At 41.0% G+C, this 17,368-nt stretch overlaps 1 protein-coding gene across 1 annotated transcript in view; it reads right to left on the bottom strand.

The window, feature by feature from the left end:
• Nucleotides 1–17,368, bottom strand: part of VPS41 (VPS41 subunit of HOPS complex) — a 168,745-nt gene that overhangs the window by 76,760 nt on the left and 74,617 nt on the right. The window contains exons 6-7 of the mRNA XM_029926759.1: nt 13,519–13,581; nt 11,562–11,627 (exon numbers count right to left, since the gene is read on the bottom strand). Of these exons, the coding sequence (XP_029782619.1) occupies nt 11,562–11,627; nt 13,519–13,581 (129 nt within the window). The remainder of the gene's footprint in view (nt 1–11,561; nt 11,628–13,518; nt 13,582–17,368) is intronic.

The raw sequence follows: 17,368 nt of genomic DNA, 5'->3' as shown, positions 1-17,368 counted from the left end.
AGGCACTTGGAGACAACAGACCACATGAAGATAAAATGCCTGATGACAGAAGATGCTGGGGCTCGAGATAATAAAATTGAGAAAGAAACAAAAGGAAAACTCAGCACGTTGAGGACATGCCAAATAAGGCCGTCTCAGTAAAAAACAGACAAAGGGCATAATGACGGGCAGGACTTGTCACAGGGGGATTTAAAAATCCAAAGCTGGAAAAGATTAGGAAGGAAATTCAAGAAAGCAGGTGTCTGGGTGACTCAGTGGTTAAGCAATCGACTTCGGCTCAGGTCATGATCTCACAGTTCATGAGTTCGAGCCCTGCATCGGGCTCTGTGCTAACAGCTCAGAGCCTGGAGCCTGCTTTGGATTCTGTGTCTCCCTCTCTTTCTGCCCCTCCCCAGCTCATATGCTGTCTCTCTCTCTCTCTCTCTCTCTCTCAGAAATAAACATTACAAAAAAAATTTTTTAATTCAAGAAAGCAAGTGAGAAAAAATTAGTGAGCACAGAGAAGACCTGGGGTGCTGTATGGCTGCTGACAACAGAGGCGTCTTAGATCTGGATGGAGGAAGGAGAGACCAAGAAGAGAGGAGCAGACGCGCCTTTGTCTTCCGTCCTTCCAGCTTTGGCTCCGGACCAAAGTTTAAAACACATGGCTTTCCCAAACACCATCAAGAAAGAATATAAAGCATGGAGGGAAGAAAAGGAGAATTTCCCAAATACAGTATTACTGAAATTCAGTGGTTATTTTCTGGACGAGTTATAATCCCTCAATCTCCTTCCCCTAGACGTAATTTAACATGTTTAAAAGAGAATAAATATGGGCCCCAAACTGCTACCACAGAAAGTCTCAGGACACAGATTTCCAGAGCTTGCTTGATGGACCACCTGCTTGCAAGAAACGTCTGAGCAAATTCCATGCCGATGCAACACAGGTTCTAGGCAAGCCCCGTGAGTTCAACCAAACCTGTGAAAAGTACGCAGACAGAACAATGTTCTGAAATTTGAGAAACGCCATATCGATATAAAGTACCGGTCCATTTAGTGACCAAGACCTCCAAGCTACAGGTTCAATGAGAACAAAAGAAGGTAAACACCAGAGGCGCCACTTAGGAGCAGTTCCTTTATGTTAAAAAACTGGTGATGACAGACGGATACAGATCTACGTATCCACCTCCTCATCTATATGGGTTTAGCAATCAACTGTGGCCAGTACGTGAGGTCAGCTCCTACTCCACAATCTGCGATTTTTGCCTATGCAAGCGCACAGCTGTACATATGATTTTAAAAGCAAACAAAGAATTTTTAAATAATGTTACTGCTTAAATTTTCCATTATGGGTCCCCCAGACTTCAAGCTGGTGGTTCTTGCCAAACGCCTTGGGTCTGTATTTCAGTTTGCAGCTGCTTAAGGATACATTTCCCAGGGCTGGGTTCAAGGTTGGACCCGTGAGCAGCAGGGGAAACACAAAAGTCATCCACTGGGTCATTAAACTTGAATTAATGGTCTGTGCAACACACAATGGCCTCAGATTTTACCTGTGCATCATCTCAATCACAGACGACTGGAGGGAGAGCTTCGCACAGTGCAGATATGAAAAAAAAAAAAAAAAATAGAAACCTCCAAATCTTGAGGAACAGAAAAAGTCACCCCCACACACAGGTTCATGAATTTGGACAAGTACTTCACTCGATTCAAAGTAAAGCAAACAGGGGGTGGGAGTGGGGGAATAAAAACCAGGAACACCATCAGCAGAAGAAACCAAGTCAAATGAACTTGGCTTTAAGAGAGCACATTGGTCTGTCCCTGACAGCTTCCATGCCCGTGGCAGAGCTGAAGGTTTGAGGGCAGACTCACATCTGTGGAGGAGCCTCTATGTGTCCTCTTTTTACGGACTTCAGAGCCTACTCTACAGTATCATTAGGACTCCTACATAATGCCTCCCTGGAACAAGCATAATTATTCCAGAGTTAGCCAAAATTGGAGAAAGGGCTGTAGGCTATTCAGTAAGCAGCAATAATTTGTGCTCAAACTGACAATAAATATCAAATGGGCAGTCTTCATTGTCCTGGCTTCTATGGTAATATTAAAAGTTGCCCCAAGCAAAGAATACAGTCAGACAAATCATAAAGGAAGATGTATAAGTGGCCAGTAAACAAAAATGTTCAGAATTGCTAATAATACAAAGACATCACAAAAGAGAACAATGAACTATCTTTCTTTTATATCAAACGGGTAAAGACAGTGTGGTGAACAGGTAGTGTCACACACCCACAGCCTGAGTGAATGGTATGTTTTCTGGAATGCACCTTTCCGTGGTGATATGCATCGAAAGCCTAAAAACTCATCATGACCTCTGACTCAGTAATCCCCATTCTGGAAAGCAGCTCTAAGTAAAAATTCAAAAGCATAGCCCAAGTTCATGCCCAAAGACTTCTCACTTCATTACAGCATGATTTATGCTAACCAGAAACAGGATACAACCTAATGGTCCAAGAATATGAGGATGGTTAAAAAATTAAATGTGTAGATGGGATGGAATATTATATAACCATTACAGAGTGCTTGACCTCAGACTAGACTTCAGTATCGTAGGGACTTTCATATGACCTACAATATTAAGTTAAAAAGAGATCCAAAATAGTTGAGATATGCATTCTTTTATTATTTTTCTTTTAAATTTTTTAATGTTTATTTTTGAGAGAGAGAGAGACACACACACACACACAGAGAGACGGAACATGAGCAGAGGAGGGTTAGAGAGAGAGGGAGACACAGAATCTGAAGAAGGTTCCAGGCGCTGAGATGACAGACTTACACGGGGCTCAAACTCACAAACAGTAAGATTGTGATCTGAACTAAAGTCAGATGCTTAACCAACTAGGCCACCCAGGCACACCTATAGCTTTTTCTTATTATAAAAGTAAAGCATATTTTCTTTAAAAAAAAAAAAAAAAAAAAGGAAGAAGAAGAAAATGCCAATGAAGGCCAAAAAGAACACTCATAATCCTGCCCAGACATTGTTAATGTTAATACTACTAATATTGCTCATAATTTCATAGAGCCTTCCTATTACATTAAAAAAAAATCAGACTACAACATATTTTTGTAAAGTACCTCAAAAGAAGTAATCTAGCAAACCCTGGGCATTTTATTTTCACAACAGAGAGAAAAGCTGACATCCAGGAGCTGGCCGTGCACTCATAGCTGGGCCCCGTGCTCTCTGGACGAGCAGGAACAATCTTACAGAACACCAACATCAGACCAGGACTCGTGATCGCAAAGGATCAGGACAAAATCAGGATGACTCCATAGCCATGTCTGAACGCAGACAAAGTAGGAACATTTCCCAACCATGTCAATGACCAAACATGTCCCTATCCTAGCTAAAATGAGATACTGCTGCTTCTTTACCAATTACATTTTTAGCCTTGATTCTTTCCTCCTCCTAGATAAGATTTAACATACCCAAGGCGAGAATGACTCATGCTTCCTGAAAGCATCCAATCTAGAGCAAAGCCCAGAGATGCCCTCTCGCCAGCCCCAGCCCTAGAATTCCTTCTTTCTGACATCCTCTTCCTCACAACCCATGGTCGTATACCTGGTGGTCTCTGCTTGCAGGGCACTGACACAGCTCAGTCACTACTGTTAGACATTTTGTTCCAATTTTCACTGTTATAAATGTCAAAGAGGAATAGAGGCTGAAACTGAATTAGAAAACTGAAAGGAAACAAGCAACAGGGGGAGAAAATACAAAGGCATAGGAGTGCAAAACTATCCCACGGGGATACATACATAAACATATACACATTCTTCCCACCCAAAAGGCTCGGAATACTCCTTTTCCTACAAAATCAGCATTCTGATTCATTGTCTAATGGTCTAGCTGCTTTCGACCAACAGGATTCCACCCATCTACTTTTGGAAATGCCCTGCCATTCCTAAAATCCAGGACTGTGTATTCAACAGTTTCTAACATGGACTGTGACAAAGTTGTGCTCAAGCAGATTCAAGTCAAACGGTCCTGTGAAACTACTACAGTAGTTGAAGTTATGACCCCTTGCTTTAACAGCCTGATCTTAAAAAAAAAACAAAAAAAAAAACCAACCAAAAAAACCCTCCTAAAGTTACTGACAGTGTTTGTACAACTATACCCAGAAGGAGAGAGACAGTCAACACCCTTCAGTGTTAACAACACCTCTCAGTTAACAACAGTTAACTGGTATTAAACCCCACAAGAAAACGAGCCATCTGAAGTAGGAAATTATTCTTAGAGTCATTAACTGTTCAAAATACTTGAGAAAAATCACAGTGCTCTCAACATGCAAAGGAAGATATTTTCAGCAAGGAGCTGAAAGGATGGTTTGATTGCTCCAAGTAGATGGCAAGCTTTGCATCCAAATTCAGGGGAAAGCTGCAAACAATCTGGAAATATTACAGTGGGAAAAGTCAGCTGAACTCATTCAAGAAAAAAGGTTTCTATTCTCAACAGGCTTTTGAGGGACATGAAACAAGAGAAATTGCTGAAGAAATTAAAGTTGCCATGGATCCATCTCACAGACTTTGGGAATCCTCCATGTTGACATCAAAAAAGCAATTAGTATTTGAGACAAATGAACTTGCTTTTTTAAAGCAATGAAGAATGCCTCTTTTTGACAATGAATTGATTTCCCTTTTAAGAACTAAATTTCTATTTTTAGCTTCAGCCAGCTCAGAACATGAAGAAAAACCCACCAAAATATATATTTTACAATACACAACTTTGTGTAACATACCTTAATACTGTTTGTGAAAGTTATACTTGGGCTGTACTTCCTATGAATGGGTAGTTTTTAATCACTTTTGGTATGTTTAGGGCAGGAGATGGATTTCTAGTAATGGAACCACAATTTATAACCTCGTACTTGAAAAGTGAAGGTATCTACGTATAATGGTTCAACCTGCAACCAGCAGGATGTGACATTTGCATGTATAGCCATCTGACCACCTGCAGAAGTATCATCCCAGAGATCTACCAGACAGCAGGCCAAGCAGGGTACCTGACGGTACAAGCCCTTTTGGCCCCAAGAACCTCTGCTCCAGCCTGAGCAGAAGACAGCAAACACAGAAGGAATTACCTCTCTAGTTCACATGTAGCGTTTCACTGGGCTGTCAGGATTCTAAAAGGATCTACATGAGAACAAGAAGCTGCTCTACTGAATCCCCTTCCAGAAAGGAGTCCGGATGCACTCTGGAAAAAAAAAAAATGCCATCCCAATTTGCAGATCACTGTCGGAAACTTCCAGAAGCTAGCTGATGCTACCATCTCTGTCCTTCAGGTAAAACCTGCCAGGAGCCTTCAGCCCTGAACAGGGAAGCGCTTCTCCTCATTCCCCGCACACAGACCCTTTCTTTGTTTGCCAACTGACATTTTCTAGCTTACAAAGCAACTTGTCCCTGCGGCCAGGTCCCTTCATTGTACCCGCCGCAACGCCAAACAGCTGACTGTTTCATTTCTAAAAATGAGCTTGGCTGCAAACAGCATCGTGAAGATTTAGTAATTTGTCAAAGCAGTAGAACCAACTGTTACGAAGTGTTATTTCAGAGTTCAAAGGTAAAGGTCACAGGAAGCTAAAATTTATCTGCTGACAGAGAAAGCTGAGAGCAATTAAAAAAAAAACATCCAGGTAAGACCTGCTTGGTTGGACTTATTTCTAAACTAGAAACCTCCTTGCTCATGTATTAGAATTTTGGCTACACAAGAGGTTACACTAAAAGAAATTCACAGGTTCACAAGTTTGAAAGCTCTCTCCAATGGCACTTTTAAGAGATGTGCTTTTTCTTGCCTTTTTTTCCCCCCAACATGGAAACAAAACAGAATTTAGAATAAGCTTTTCATGCTCATGTGTCAAGCAGTGCAGTCCATAAATCCAGCTATGGCATTCAACTTCTGAGAAGTCACCTTGAAAACCTAAAAATAAAAGTTTATGCCAGACACAACTATCGCTCCCTCTTCCTAGTCCCTGGTGGATAAGGAGCGATCTCTAAAGACCTCAAAAGCTAGAACCTTAAAAAGGAAATATCAACAAATGTGTCAAACTATAGCCTCAAGCTGTTTTCTGTACGTTGCTCTTCTGCAGGGCCATCCTGAACTGTACATTCTAATTACCTGAAGAAACGTTTTTACAGGAAATCAAAATTTTTAATAAAATCGGAACTGAAAATATTACATGAGGCATCTCTAAATTATTCTTACAGATGTCTCATTGTAGGGTTTTCACTTTAATTTCGCTCCTCCAGTCTCCATGCCACGCTCGCCACTGTTTACAAAAGGTCTCAGGTGGTTCGGTTTAGCTGTCACTATAAGGAAGATAGGGTTCTTAAGGGTTAAGCCTTTCCTCCACATCCCACCTTCATCTGGCTAGAATAATTTCTCTGTTAAAGGCAGAAGGTCATAACCTCTCAGTTACATGATACTCGTCTTTGCTCTCTTTTCTCTCAATAGGATCTACTATGTGTTCTGAGTGGAGAGGTCTCGAGATCTGCAATATACGATCACTGCAAGGTCATCACCATTTGCTCAGCACTGGACTCTTCATACTTGCTGTGCTTAGTTTATGGTGCTGGTTGAAATTGCACTTGGAAAGAAAGGAGTTGCAATTGGGCCAATGTCGTCTTGTTTCTCTCATTTTTCATAGGTATAAAATGCCATAACTTGGTTACATTTAAAAAAAAAAAAAGCAGATCCTTCTAAAAACTTACCAACACTTTCAAAATGGAAATGATCATTTCACAGTAGTGCCCTCTTTTGAATGTCACCTTCTGAAGGCTTTTTTCTTAGTTTTTAAAATCAAAGATACATTTTTTAACAAAACTAGAAATATTTCCTGAAATGTTTTCAACCCAATAGGTGTTATTTTACAACAAACAAAGCACACTAATGGCAAAACCAGGCAGCATAAGGGATCTTTAAAAGTGCATACCATGCACACGGAGGAGGAAATCGTTCTAGAGATTTCGGCAAACCTCACCAAAGTGGCACACATTTTGGAAATCCCTAGTTATTTAACTGTGTACAAAGAAGTCATTATAGTTTATTGAATAAGCACTACTTTTTGGCTGCTTAATACAAATTTATATAAGAAAAATAAAGAATCCAGAGAAATCAGTCAATAGTGTATATGTTACAAGTCCCTGAATAAAAGATACGTTTAACATAATAATGTTTAACATACGTAGGAGAAATTATGATGGCTTTTTAAGGAGAAAGAACTCAAAATCAGAATATCTTCAAAGTGGCTAATTTGTTTATCATCCCATAAAGAATCACAGCAAAATTAGAGATTCTAAAACCTAAACTGGCACAAGGATAAACTGATAAAATTCAAAGCCCAGAAATAAATTCTAACATGTATGCTTAACTGATTTTTTGACAGAGGCCAAGACAATGGCAACAGAATAACTTTTTCAACCAAGGAGGCTGGGCCAACTGGGCACCCATAGGCAAATAAATGAATCTGGACCCCTACCTCACACCTTACACACAATTAACTCAAATTCTAGACCTAAATTTAAGTGTGAGAACTATGAAACTCTTAGGAAAAAAACACAGGCATGAATCTTCATGACCTTCGGCCAGGGAATGATTTCTTAGGGACAACACCAAAAGCATAAGTGTCAAAAACAACCACAAAACAAACAAACAAACGTGTTGTGTGGTGTGGGGCTGGGGGGGGGCGGGGGAGAGGAGTTAATGGAACTTCATAAAATCTACAATGTCAGTATCTCACAGGATACCATCAGTAATGTGAAAAGACAGTTCATAGATGGGAAGAAAATATTTGCAAATTACATAACAATAAAGGACATGTATGAACGATACATAAAACATTTTTTCTGCAAGGATATCGTAAAAACACAAATATCCCAATCAAAAAATGGGCAAAGAATCTGAAGAAAGATTTCTCCAAAGAAGATATGCAAATAGCCAAATAAGCACATGAAAATCATGAGTCATTAGGAAAATGGAAATCACAACAAAACAATGAAATACCACTTCACACCCAGATGGCTATAATCAAAACGATAAAAATGAATGTTGGGAGAATGTGGAAAAACTGGAACCTTAATATATTGCTAACAAGAATGTAAAATGGTGCAGACACTTTGGAAAAGTTGATAATTGAATTGAATTGTGCACTTTAAACTGGTAACTTTATGGTATGCAAGTTATACATCAATAAAGCTGTTAAAAATCTTTAAAAAATGATTTAATATCACTTACAATGGCATGTGTAATCATAGTATTCTTCACATCAAAATATCACATATACTTTTACCAACCCCAATATACTGAGACCTTGACACATTAACACTTTATAGTGTTTTTTCTTTTAAAATTATTTTAATCCATGGGGCACCTGGGTGGCTCAGCTGTAAGGTTAAGTGTCCAGTGTCGGCTCAGGTCACGATCTCATGGTTCGTGGGTTTGAGTCCTGCTTCGTGCTCTGCTGACAGCTCAGAGATTGGAGCCTGCTTCAGATTCTGTCTCCCTCTCTCTGCTCCTCCCCCCACTCGCACTCTGTCTCTCTCTAAAACAAACATTAAAATTCTTCAAATAATTTTAATCCATAAATTTTAACTTAGTATCATGTTTTAAAAGTTTTTCACCAGATGACTGAATGGTTTTTATTTTACTTTTATCTTATATTATTATATCTCAACATTGTTTTGTGCTGCAGAAGAAAGGTCTCCTGATACATTTCTGGAGAAAAGACTAGGGAAAAAAAGAAGAAATCAGAATGCTCTCTCACAGAACAATGAACACAGAACAAACTGTCAAACAGTCCATAATAACCAAAGAGATGAAACAAACCCCTGATGTTCCTGCCTGCTCAGCATCTGGTAAATTCTAATTATACTGCCTATCACAATGTTCATCTTTATATAAATTCCAATGTTTTCCAAATCACCCTATCTGCTCTTGGAGGCTGGACTACTTGGTTGTGTGCACGATGCTCACATATCTACTCAAGGAGCTCTGGGCCAAACAGCCACGCTACCCTTCCTACGGATGCTAAGGAGGAGGAGAAAGAGTATGTGACTGTCACAGTTCACCCAAGCATCCTGCCGGCTGACACACTCCTGTGGCAGACTTGATGAGACCACAGGTATCCCTTACAGTATAAAAGTAATTACTAAACTTCATGATAACCTGATCATTAAGAACACAAATTAACACAGAAAAATTCCACCTTCAAAGTTTGAGTCCTACGATTTGGACAACCACTCCTATTATCTCAGATACGTTCTTTCATACCAATACCTTCAAGAAATAGGGGCCAAGTGTAAAATTTCTAACTCCTAAAATTGGAAACTGGAACACACAACTGCATCCCACATAGGAAAATACTTAAGCCAAAGTGATTTATCAATTTTAAGTATCTGAGGGATTATTATTAAGAAGGCAGATGAAGCAGATTCCCCGTCCCCAGTCAAGCCCTCAGATGACAGCGGCCCCAGCCGCCCAAATGCAGACTGAAGCCCAAGGAGAGACTCTGACGCGGCACTACAGAAGTAAAACACTCTGCAACTTCTGAACAGTGAGACTAAGTTTGTTATTTTAAGCCACTTAAACACACAAAAATCACTCAGCATTTTTTAAATCCTGAGGTTTTTTTTTTTTTAATGTTTATTTTTGAGAGAGAGCGCGAGCACACACACGAGTGAGCATGGGAGGGGCAGAGAGAGACGGAGACACTGAATCTGAACAGGCCCCAGGCTCTGAGCTGTCAGCATAGAACCCGATGCGGGGCTCAAGGTCACGAACCAGGAGATCATGACGTGAGCTGAAGGCAGACGCTTAATTGACTGAACCACCCAGGTGCTCCTATCCCCACTGAGTTTTAAATAAAAATGTGTGGATTTACATTACAGCTGAGTGAATTTATGCTCTATGTCACCTAAAATTTTTTAACTAGAGAAGTATTTCATAAAGAAATAGTTTAACAAGAGAAATTTTAAAGCTGCTCCTTCCTGAGGTCAACAAAGGTAAGTAAGATAGATTTGTTTGTTTGTTTCTTCCTGGAGTGAATCAGCTGCAGATCTAAGCTAGACAATGTTAGATTAAGTCTGTAATATCCACTGACTGATCCTGTATTTTTCTATGAGGCTCAGGAGGCTACAGGCTAAGGGTAACAACGAGCTGGGGGCAGTGGGAGGGCTCACAACTAGAAATCAGAGCTGGTCAACGCTGGCTTCCTGCTGTGGAATGGAGCGGGGATCTACAGGAACCACTGCTCAGCCACTACGACGAGCCAAAACCAGGGCTTGAGAAACGCTGGGTAACGACCAGGATGTGCCATCAGTCTAGGAAGTAGCAGAACCAGGGAAAACAACAGACAACCATCATGAAACATTCAAAACCCATCTGGTGGTTGAGCCTCATGGTGCCATTCCACAGGCCCGCACTACAGCAGAAATAACCACGGAGCACTTCACTTTCACTGAGCTCTGGACTGGATATGAAGCAGATAGTCACCATTACAGTCCTGTGACAGCGTTTTGTTATAAAAACGGTTAAAAAATTATCACTGGTTAATTAACTTGATTTATTCGAGAAGCAAAAGGATTCTTTAATTTTAGAACTTACTATGTCTATAAACAAACATGTAAATGCACACAAGTATTATTTTACTCCCTTATTTTTAAAATAGCACCAAGATAATGAAATATGCCAGAAATGGATCAATTAAGAAACAGCCATAATTGTTCTAAAACTTTATCAAGGCCTGCAAGAGATTTCTACAATAGGAGGAAAAATCATGAGTTTAATTGCTCTTTTGTTATTTTTTTAATGTCTAGGTTTTTTGGGGTTTTTTTGTTTGTTTGTTTGTTTGTTTTGAGAAAGAACAAGAGATAGATCTTGAGTAGGGGAGGGGCAGAGAGACACAGTCACAAAATGTGAAGCAGGTTCCAGGCTCTGAGTTGTCAGCACAGAGCCCGAGGCAGGGCTCAAATTCACGAGTTGTGAAATCATGACATGGGCCAAAGTTGGACACTCAACCAAGCCACCCAGGCACCCCATCTCTTTTGATATTGTTAAAATATCTTTTTTTGTGGAAGGGACATTTAAAAGCACTAGGTAGCCCCAGTAACAGCTTTTTTTTCTTTTTATGTTTATTTATTCATTTTGAGAGGTAGAGATAGAGAAAGAGAGACAGAGACAGAGAGAGAAAATCCCAAGCAGGCTCTGCGCTGTCAGCCCAGAGCCTGACATGGGGCTCAGTTTCACAAACTATGAGGTCATGACCTGAGCAGATATTAAGAGTTGGACGCTTAATCGACTAAGCCAGCCAGTTGCCCCTTTTTTTCTTGTCCTTAATCTACTACAAAGGAATATCAGTAAGAGGCATGAGAGCACATCTCCCCGGAGAAAGGATGGGCTTAGAATTTCACTACATTGGTTTTTCTCAAAATTCTTCTCAGCAAATAGTCAGACATTAACAATATTACAGATAAATTAAAGAGCCAACAGAATCTCCGCTCCCCATCCCAAGACAGCAGGAGTTGGTAGACACACAAGCATTTACCTTCTTCCCTCCTGTCACGAACTGCTTGCAGCTGGACCTCACGAAATGCGGGTGCACGGCAATGATCTACAAGGGAACAAGGACCCACCACTGGTTAGGGAGCCACGGTTAAGGCACAGAATGAAAACCCTTTACACGTTACAGGCAGCAGGATCTGAAACTTATCCTGAGATCGAGGTGAGAAGTAATCTATTCAGGTAATAGTCTGCAACTGAGGACAGAGGAGTTTTGCTCTTCTGGGAAGCCAGGCGAAAGCTAAGAGAGGAGAGTGAATCAGTTTTAGTTTCTGGCTGCGTGAGGACTCCCTGAGTGCACATCCCCTCTTTAGGGCCAATCGAGACAGCAAGAGGTCACAGATGTTTGTAACTGAGTATCATGAGCTGAAGAAACCCTGAAAGAGAACCCAACTGTGTCCTCGTCCCAGATGCCTTCCAATGATCTGAGGGCACCACGTGGAACAGGTGAGGCCACACAGCCTCAAGGGCATTTAGGGTCATCACAGCAAGCTTCTGTCAGTGGGGGAGACAGCAGGTCTGCAGGATGGCACTGACAGAGCTGAACAGCCCCTTTCACTGCGGCCCAAGTTCCTCATTTGCTCTCTGCCGAGCCAGTCGCCTCCCAGTCTGCTCTGCCCCCTCTTTAGCTTTTAACTGGCTGATATCTTGAACAGTGGCTTCATCTTACCCAACGAAGGCTATCAACTTCATGTTTTTAGGGCCAGTCTCTACCCTGAGCTCCACACTCATGTCTCCAAGACCTCCGCGCCACTTCCGCCAGATGGACCACAGTTATCTGAACTCAAGACCAAGTCAGCAATGTACTTACTCAAATCGGCCCTTCTTGCAGCTGATGGCATCACCACACACAGTGGCTGGAGCAAGAACCAGCTCCTCCCTCTCCTGTCACCTCGTCAAACCTGTCCCTACGCCTTGCCAGGTCTACCTCCTGAAGGCTTTCCGCGTTTCCGTCTTCCACTCCACCTTGAACGCTCCCGACTGCTCCTGTCACTGAGATGCTGGGATGCCCTGTCTCGAGGACAGCACGAGCCTTCTAAATTGCCTGTCGTCTGCAATCCCTCTCTTGCTTAAATCACCCTCCACTCTGGCAGACCTGCCTTTCTAAACCACACATCAGATCCTATCTCTCCTTCACCTGTTGATCAATAGGTGTTTGAATAAACAAGTGAAAACAACGAATGACCTCTCCCTTCAACAACTCTAATCACTTTAAGGGCCATAACTGTTATCTAGGACCGTTCTCCTGCCTCGCATCCTATCAGCCCTCCAATCTCTACTGTATATAGTCGCTGTATTAATTTTCCTTAAGCTTAGCTCAGTTTATGTCACTTCTCTGCTCTTAAACATTCAATAATTTCTCCATATCTACCAGCTGGAGCCCAAATTCCTTCACCTGAAAAATACGGCCAGCCCCAATCTGCCTCCATGGCCCTCCTGCCGGGTTCGTGTTTTATGCACCATCTAAACTGGACCATTTTTGCCACTTCCTGAACACGCTTGAACTTTCTGGCCTCTCTGTTTATATTATATCGTCCTCCCACATGGAGAGCCAGCTTCTCTGTCTGCCCTGTCCATTTGTCAAAGTCCACTCAAACATCACTCCCCCTGTGAAGCTGTCACCACCAAGAACAGCTAGAAGTGACTTCTCTTGGCTTTGGACTCCTTAATATTGTTTTTACCACTTTGGGTCTTTAATCACAAACTGCATGTGTGTGTATCATCTCCCTCACTACAACGAAAGATTCCCCAGGACAGCCTGAGACCACAGTCACACAAGACACATCCTGTGCCCTTTTACACCACTGAATAGTACATTCGAAGTGCTGAGGAGATGCTCACTCACGAAACTGACACAAGACAGACCGTGCTCAAAGAATGATAATCCTCATGGCCTTTGTTGAGAAAATCCTCAGAAAAATTAAAACTTGCTGAATACTTACTTTAATGGGACAGTCAAAAGTCTCATGAAATTCTTCTCCAGAATATAGTCCAAACACCTGCACCTAAAAGGTAAAATGGATCCTGTCAGTTCGCCAGGATGGCAATGAAGAAGGCTTGTAACTACCATTTCACAATAGTATAGCACACACTATTGATTTAAAAAAAAGAATATTTAATAATCTAAGATCCTTGTGATCTCTATCAAATATCCAATGAAAACAATTCCATCAGGGTGAGAGTTCCCCACTGCAATTAAGCTTTTATAAGCTTTTCATGGACACAGTTCCCTTTACTCACCACAAACTTGTTTTAGTAAAAGGATGCCAACTCTTACACATGAAATAGTTATGAATAGTTTATTAATATTCTTTCATGAACTTCTGATAGGCTTTCCCTAAAGGATTTATTTTTTTTCCTTTTCCTGAAGGAAATGGGTGCTTCTTTTTCGAGTCCTATATATATAAATCAACCATGCAGATCAATGGGGCAAGAGATTGGGTGAACAGCACTTCATTTATAATCTTATGTTGAATCTGCTAAGAGTGTATACATGCAAGATTTAAGTTTCTACTTATCACTACCTCCCTTAAAGCTGTTCAAGACGACTGTACTTTGTTCACACTTAATCTCTTTTCTGAGTGGTTTCCTTAAAAACTGGTTAATATACATCTTGAAAAGAGTACAAATCATAAATTTACAGCTTGACAAATTTTTACAACATAACATACCCCTACAGACAGTATCCAGATCAAGAAACAGAACCCAAGAAATGTTTGTGTTCCTTTCCATTTAGTAACACCCTCACAAATGAACCGCTACTCTGAAATCTGTCACCATAGACAAGTTGTGCTGTTATTTGAATTTTCTATAAATACGACCATAAACTATTTCACTCGTTTCTTTCACTCAACATTTTCCTTGTAACCTCTGTCCATACTGTTGCATATAGCAGTGCCTGGTTCTCTGCCATTCTAGATAGAATTTCGATGTATGAATACACTAGAATACATGTATCCACCTTTTGTCGGTCATTTGGGTTGTTTCCAGATTGGGGCTATTATAAATAATTTACATGCAAGGACCACTCTTTACAAATTTTTTGCTGCACTTAGGTACACGCTGATGAAGGGTATACATAAGTAGGAACAGAATTGTTGCCATAGGCTATGCATCTGTTCACATTTTATAAACAGCCAAACCATTTCACAAAGTGGTTCTGATCAATTTACACACTTACCAACAGGGCTTAAGATTCCAGGAGCTCCCAAACACTTGGCACTAACTGTTAGGGGCACCTAGAACTATTTCCCAACACTTGGGATGTGTGCACTCGGTCTCCAGGCTCTAGAAGAGTGGTATTATTTTCTTTAATTTTGTAAGAATTCACTGCTGAAGCTATCTAGGTTGGACGGGCTCTATGTGAGAAAGTAATTACAAATTCAAATGTTTAAACAGTTAAACTATTCAGACTTTTGATTTCTTATTTTCATCTTAGTAAGTTGGGAGTGGTTCATTTTTGCAAGTTCAAAGAGGAAAATTTACTCACGATATAATTGTCAGTGACTAATTCATTCAGTAAGAGATAAAATCTTCAGGACACTCATTTTGTGACTACTTACGCCAAGTATGTTACCTGGGTTCCAACAACAGCACTTGGTACGATGTAACAGAAAGGGAACTTGATTTACCCTGAGATAGTCCTTAAAATGTATTCTTGACATGATAAATACATGCATGCCCCACTACCACCTTTTTCTCATTGTTTAGAAGGAATCTTCATTACTCCACAGTTAAGATCCCTGGACACTAACAGCCAGACCCCTCTCCAGATAAACCAAACAGTGCTGGTGGAGTGAAATGGTATTTTACAAGGTCCACAGCTGAAATTATGCAGCTAGCACTGAAAATCCTGCTCTGCCTCATTTGATCCTTAAAGCAACACGATGGGGTATGGACAGCAAACACCATCATGCCTGCTTAACAGAGGAGTGTGTCGAGTGGCCAAGGACATAAAGAGCAAGAAGAGAGTTTTGAATCCAATTCTCTTACGCAATAACATTTTAAGAGATCGCCTAAAATATGAAAATAAGAGATCTTTCTATATAAAGTATAGGAAAAATGGAATAGGAAAATACCATTCAAAAGCCTCAAATGTTTACCAAACTAAAGGTGAATGTCAGACTCTGAATTAGACAAGTCTGTGATAAAAAGCAGAAATGAAATGGAGCAGATTATTCATTCAAATGGATAAACTTCCTTCTGGCTACCACAGGTTAAAAGTGGTTTTAAGAACAAAGGTTAGGGGTTTTTTTTGTTTTTTAAACTTTTAAATGTTTATTTTTGAGAGACAGAAAGAGACAAGTAGGAGTTGGAGAGGGGGAGAGAGAGAGAGAGAGGGAGACGCAGAATACAGAGTAGGCTCCATGCTCTGAGCTGTCAGCACAGAGCCCTACACAGGGCCCAAACCCATGAAACAAGAGATCGTGACCTGAGCTGAAGTCAGATGCTTAACCAACTGAGCCATCCAGGCGCCCCTCGGTAATTTTTACTGTGGGGAAAAGTATATGAGATATAAATAAATGATGTTAAGAATCCACCGAAAAAGACTGAGGCATCAGTAAATGAGAAGATAAATATTAGGATTGTGAATCTAATGGTGAAATTAAATGATTAATTACCAGGAATAAATGCTCCTTTAAACATTATGAATCCATACTGAAGGTGTAATAGTGGACCAATAAGGAGGAATCAACAGAAAAGACATCAGACTAGAACTCTGGGGTCAGTCTCTACTGCTGTGTTTAATTGAATAATCTCTTCCTCAAATAATTGTATTTTCCCCTTCAATATGGAAGAACACTAACTTCATGAGACAAATCTCCTAACTTGATTAGGATCGCAAAACGTGTTTGATGTTTTGACTCATTTCACTAATGTGACAAGCAAAACTAATTGGTCACAATCACACTACTATAGCCAATAAAATCCAAGACAGTTTTTATTCATTTCTTCTCTCTCCCTCTTGATCTATTCTGCCATCTTGTCAGCTGGATATCATACTCGTCTGTGAAAGGAGCCTGTTCAATGTCTGCCTAGAGAGTTTTGGCTTTAAAGAGGATCTCATCCCAAATAAGAATCATAGAATTAAAGGTTAAAATGGTGGGGCTCCCTTTAAAAATGGTATCCTTCCAACAACCTCTCCCAACTAGTCATAAAAACACCTAGTGAAGAAAGAAAAAGTTCAGGACACTTGGCCTTCTAGTCCATCTCCTGCAGTCCTTCTAAGATGTCTCCTGAACTCCAGACCATCTCTTTGGTGGCCATATGAGGACCACAGAAGAGATGCTTGAAGTAAAGGAAACTGATCTTCACGAAAGAGTAAGGAAGGTGTGTATTCTTCTCCACTCAAGCATGGAGTTCTACAGATTTGTCAACCAGAAAACAGGGCGACAGCCCGTCTGATGTGGGAGAAGCATTAGTGAGGCAGCCAGAGGGTCAGACCAGGCAGTGCTTCCCTGGTAATGGCCTCTCTCAAACCCCAGCTTGCAAACAGTAGTGGGTCAAGTTCGGACAGGGATGAACATGTAAGCTGCCATCGCATCGAGGGTGGTGGGTGAAGAGACCCTCACAGAGGAGATGGCTGCTTCTCACTTTCTCTGCCCACGGAGAGCATCAGAGACCAGGAGAGGGGAGAGCAGAGGCTCCCATGTCACTGGCAGGGCTGCCTTAAACAGATTCCCTCTGGCCGGAGGAAATCAAGCTCATTCACTAGGCCCCTGTGTGGAGCCACCCCAAAACGATAACGGGCTGGGCCGAGAGCAGTCAGACCCAGAATGTGTTTATCAACCC

This window comes from Suricata suricatta, chromosome 2, assembly GCF_006229205.1.
Source record: "Suricata suricatta isolate VVHF042 chromosome 2, meerkat_22Aug2017_6uvM2_HiC, whole genome shotgun sequence".
Lineage (NCBI taxonomy): Eukaryota > Metazoa > Chordata > Mammalia > Carnivora > Herpestidae > Suricata > Suricata suricatta.
Note: the sequence above shows the minus strand (reverse complement) of the source record. Positions and strands in the feature narration are given on the sequence as shown.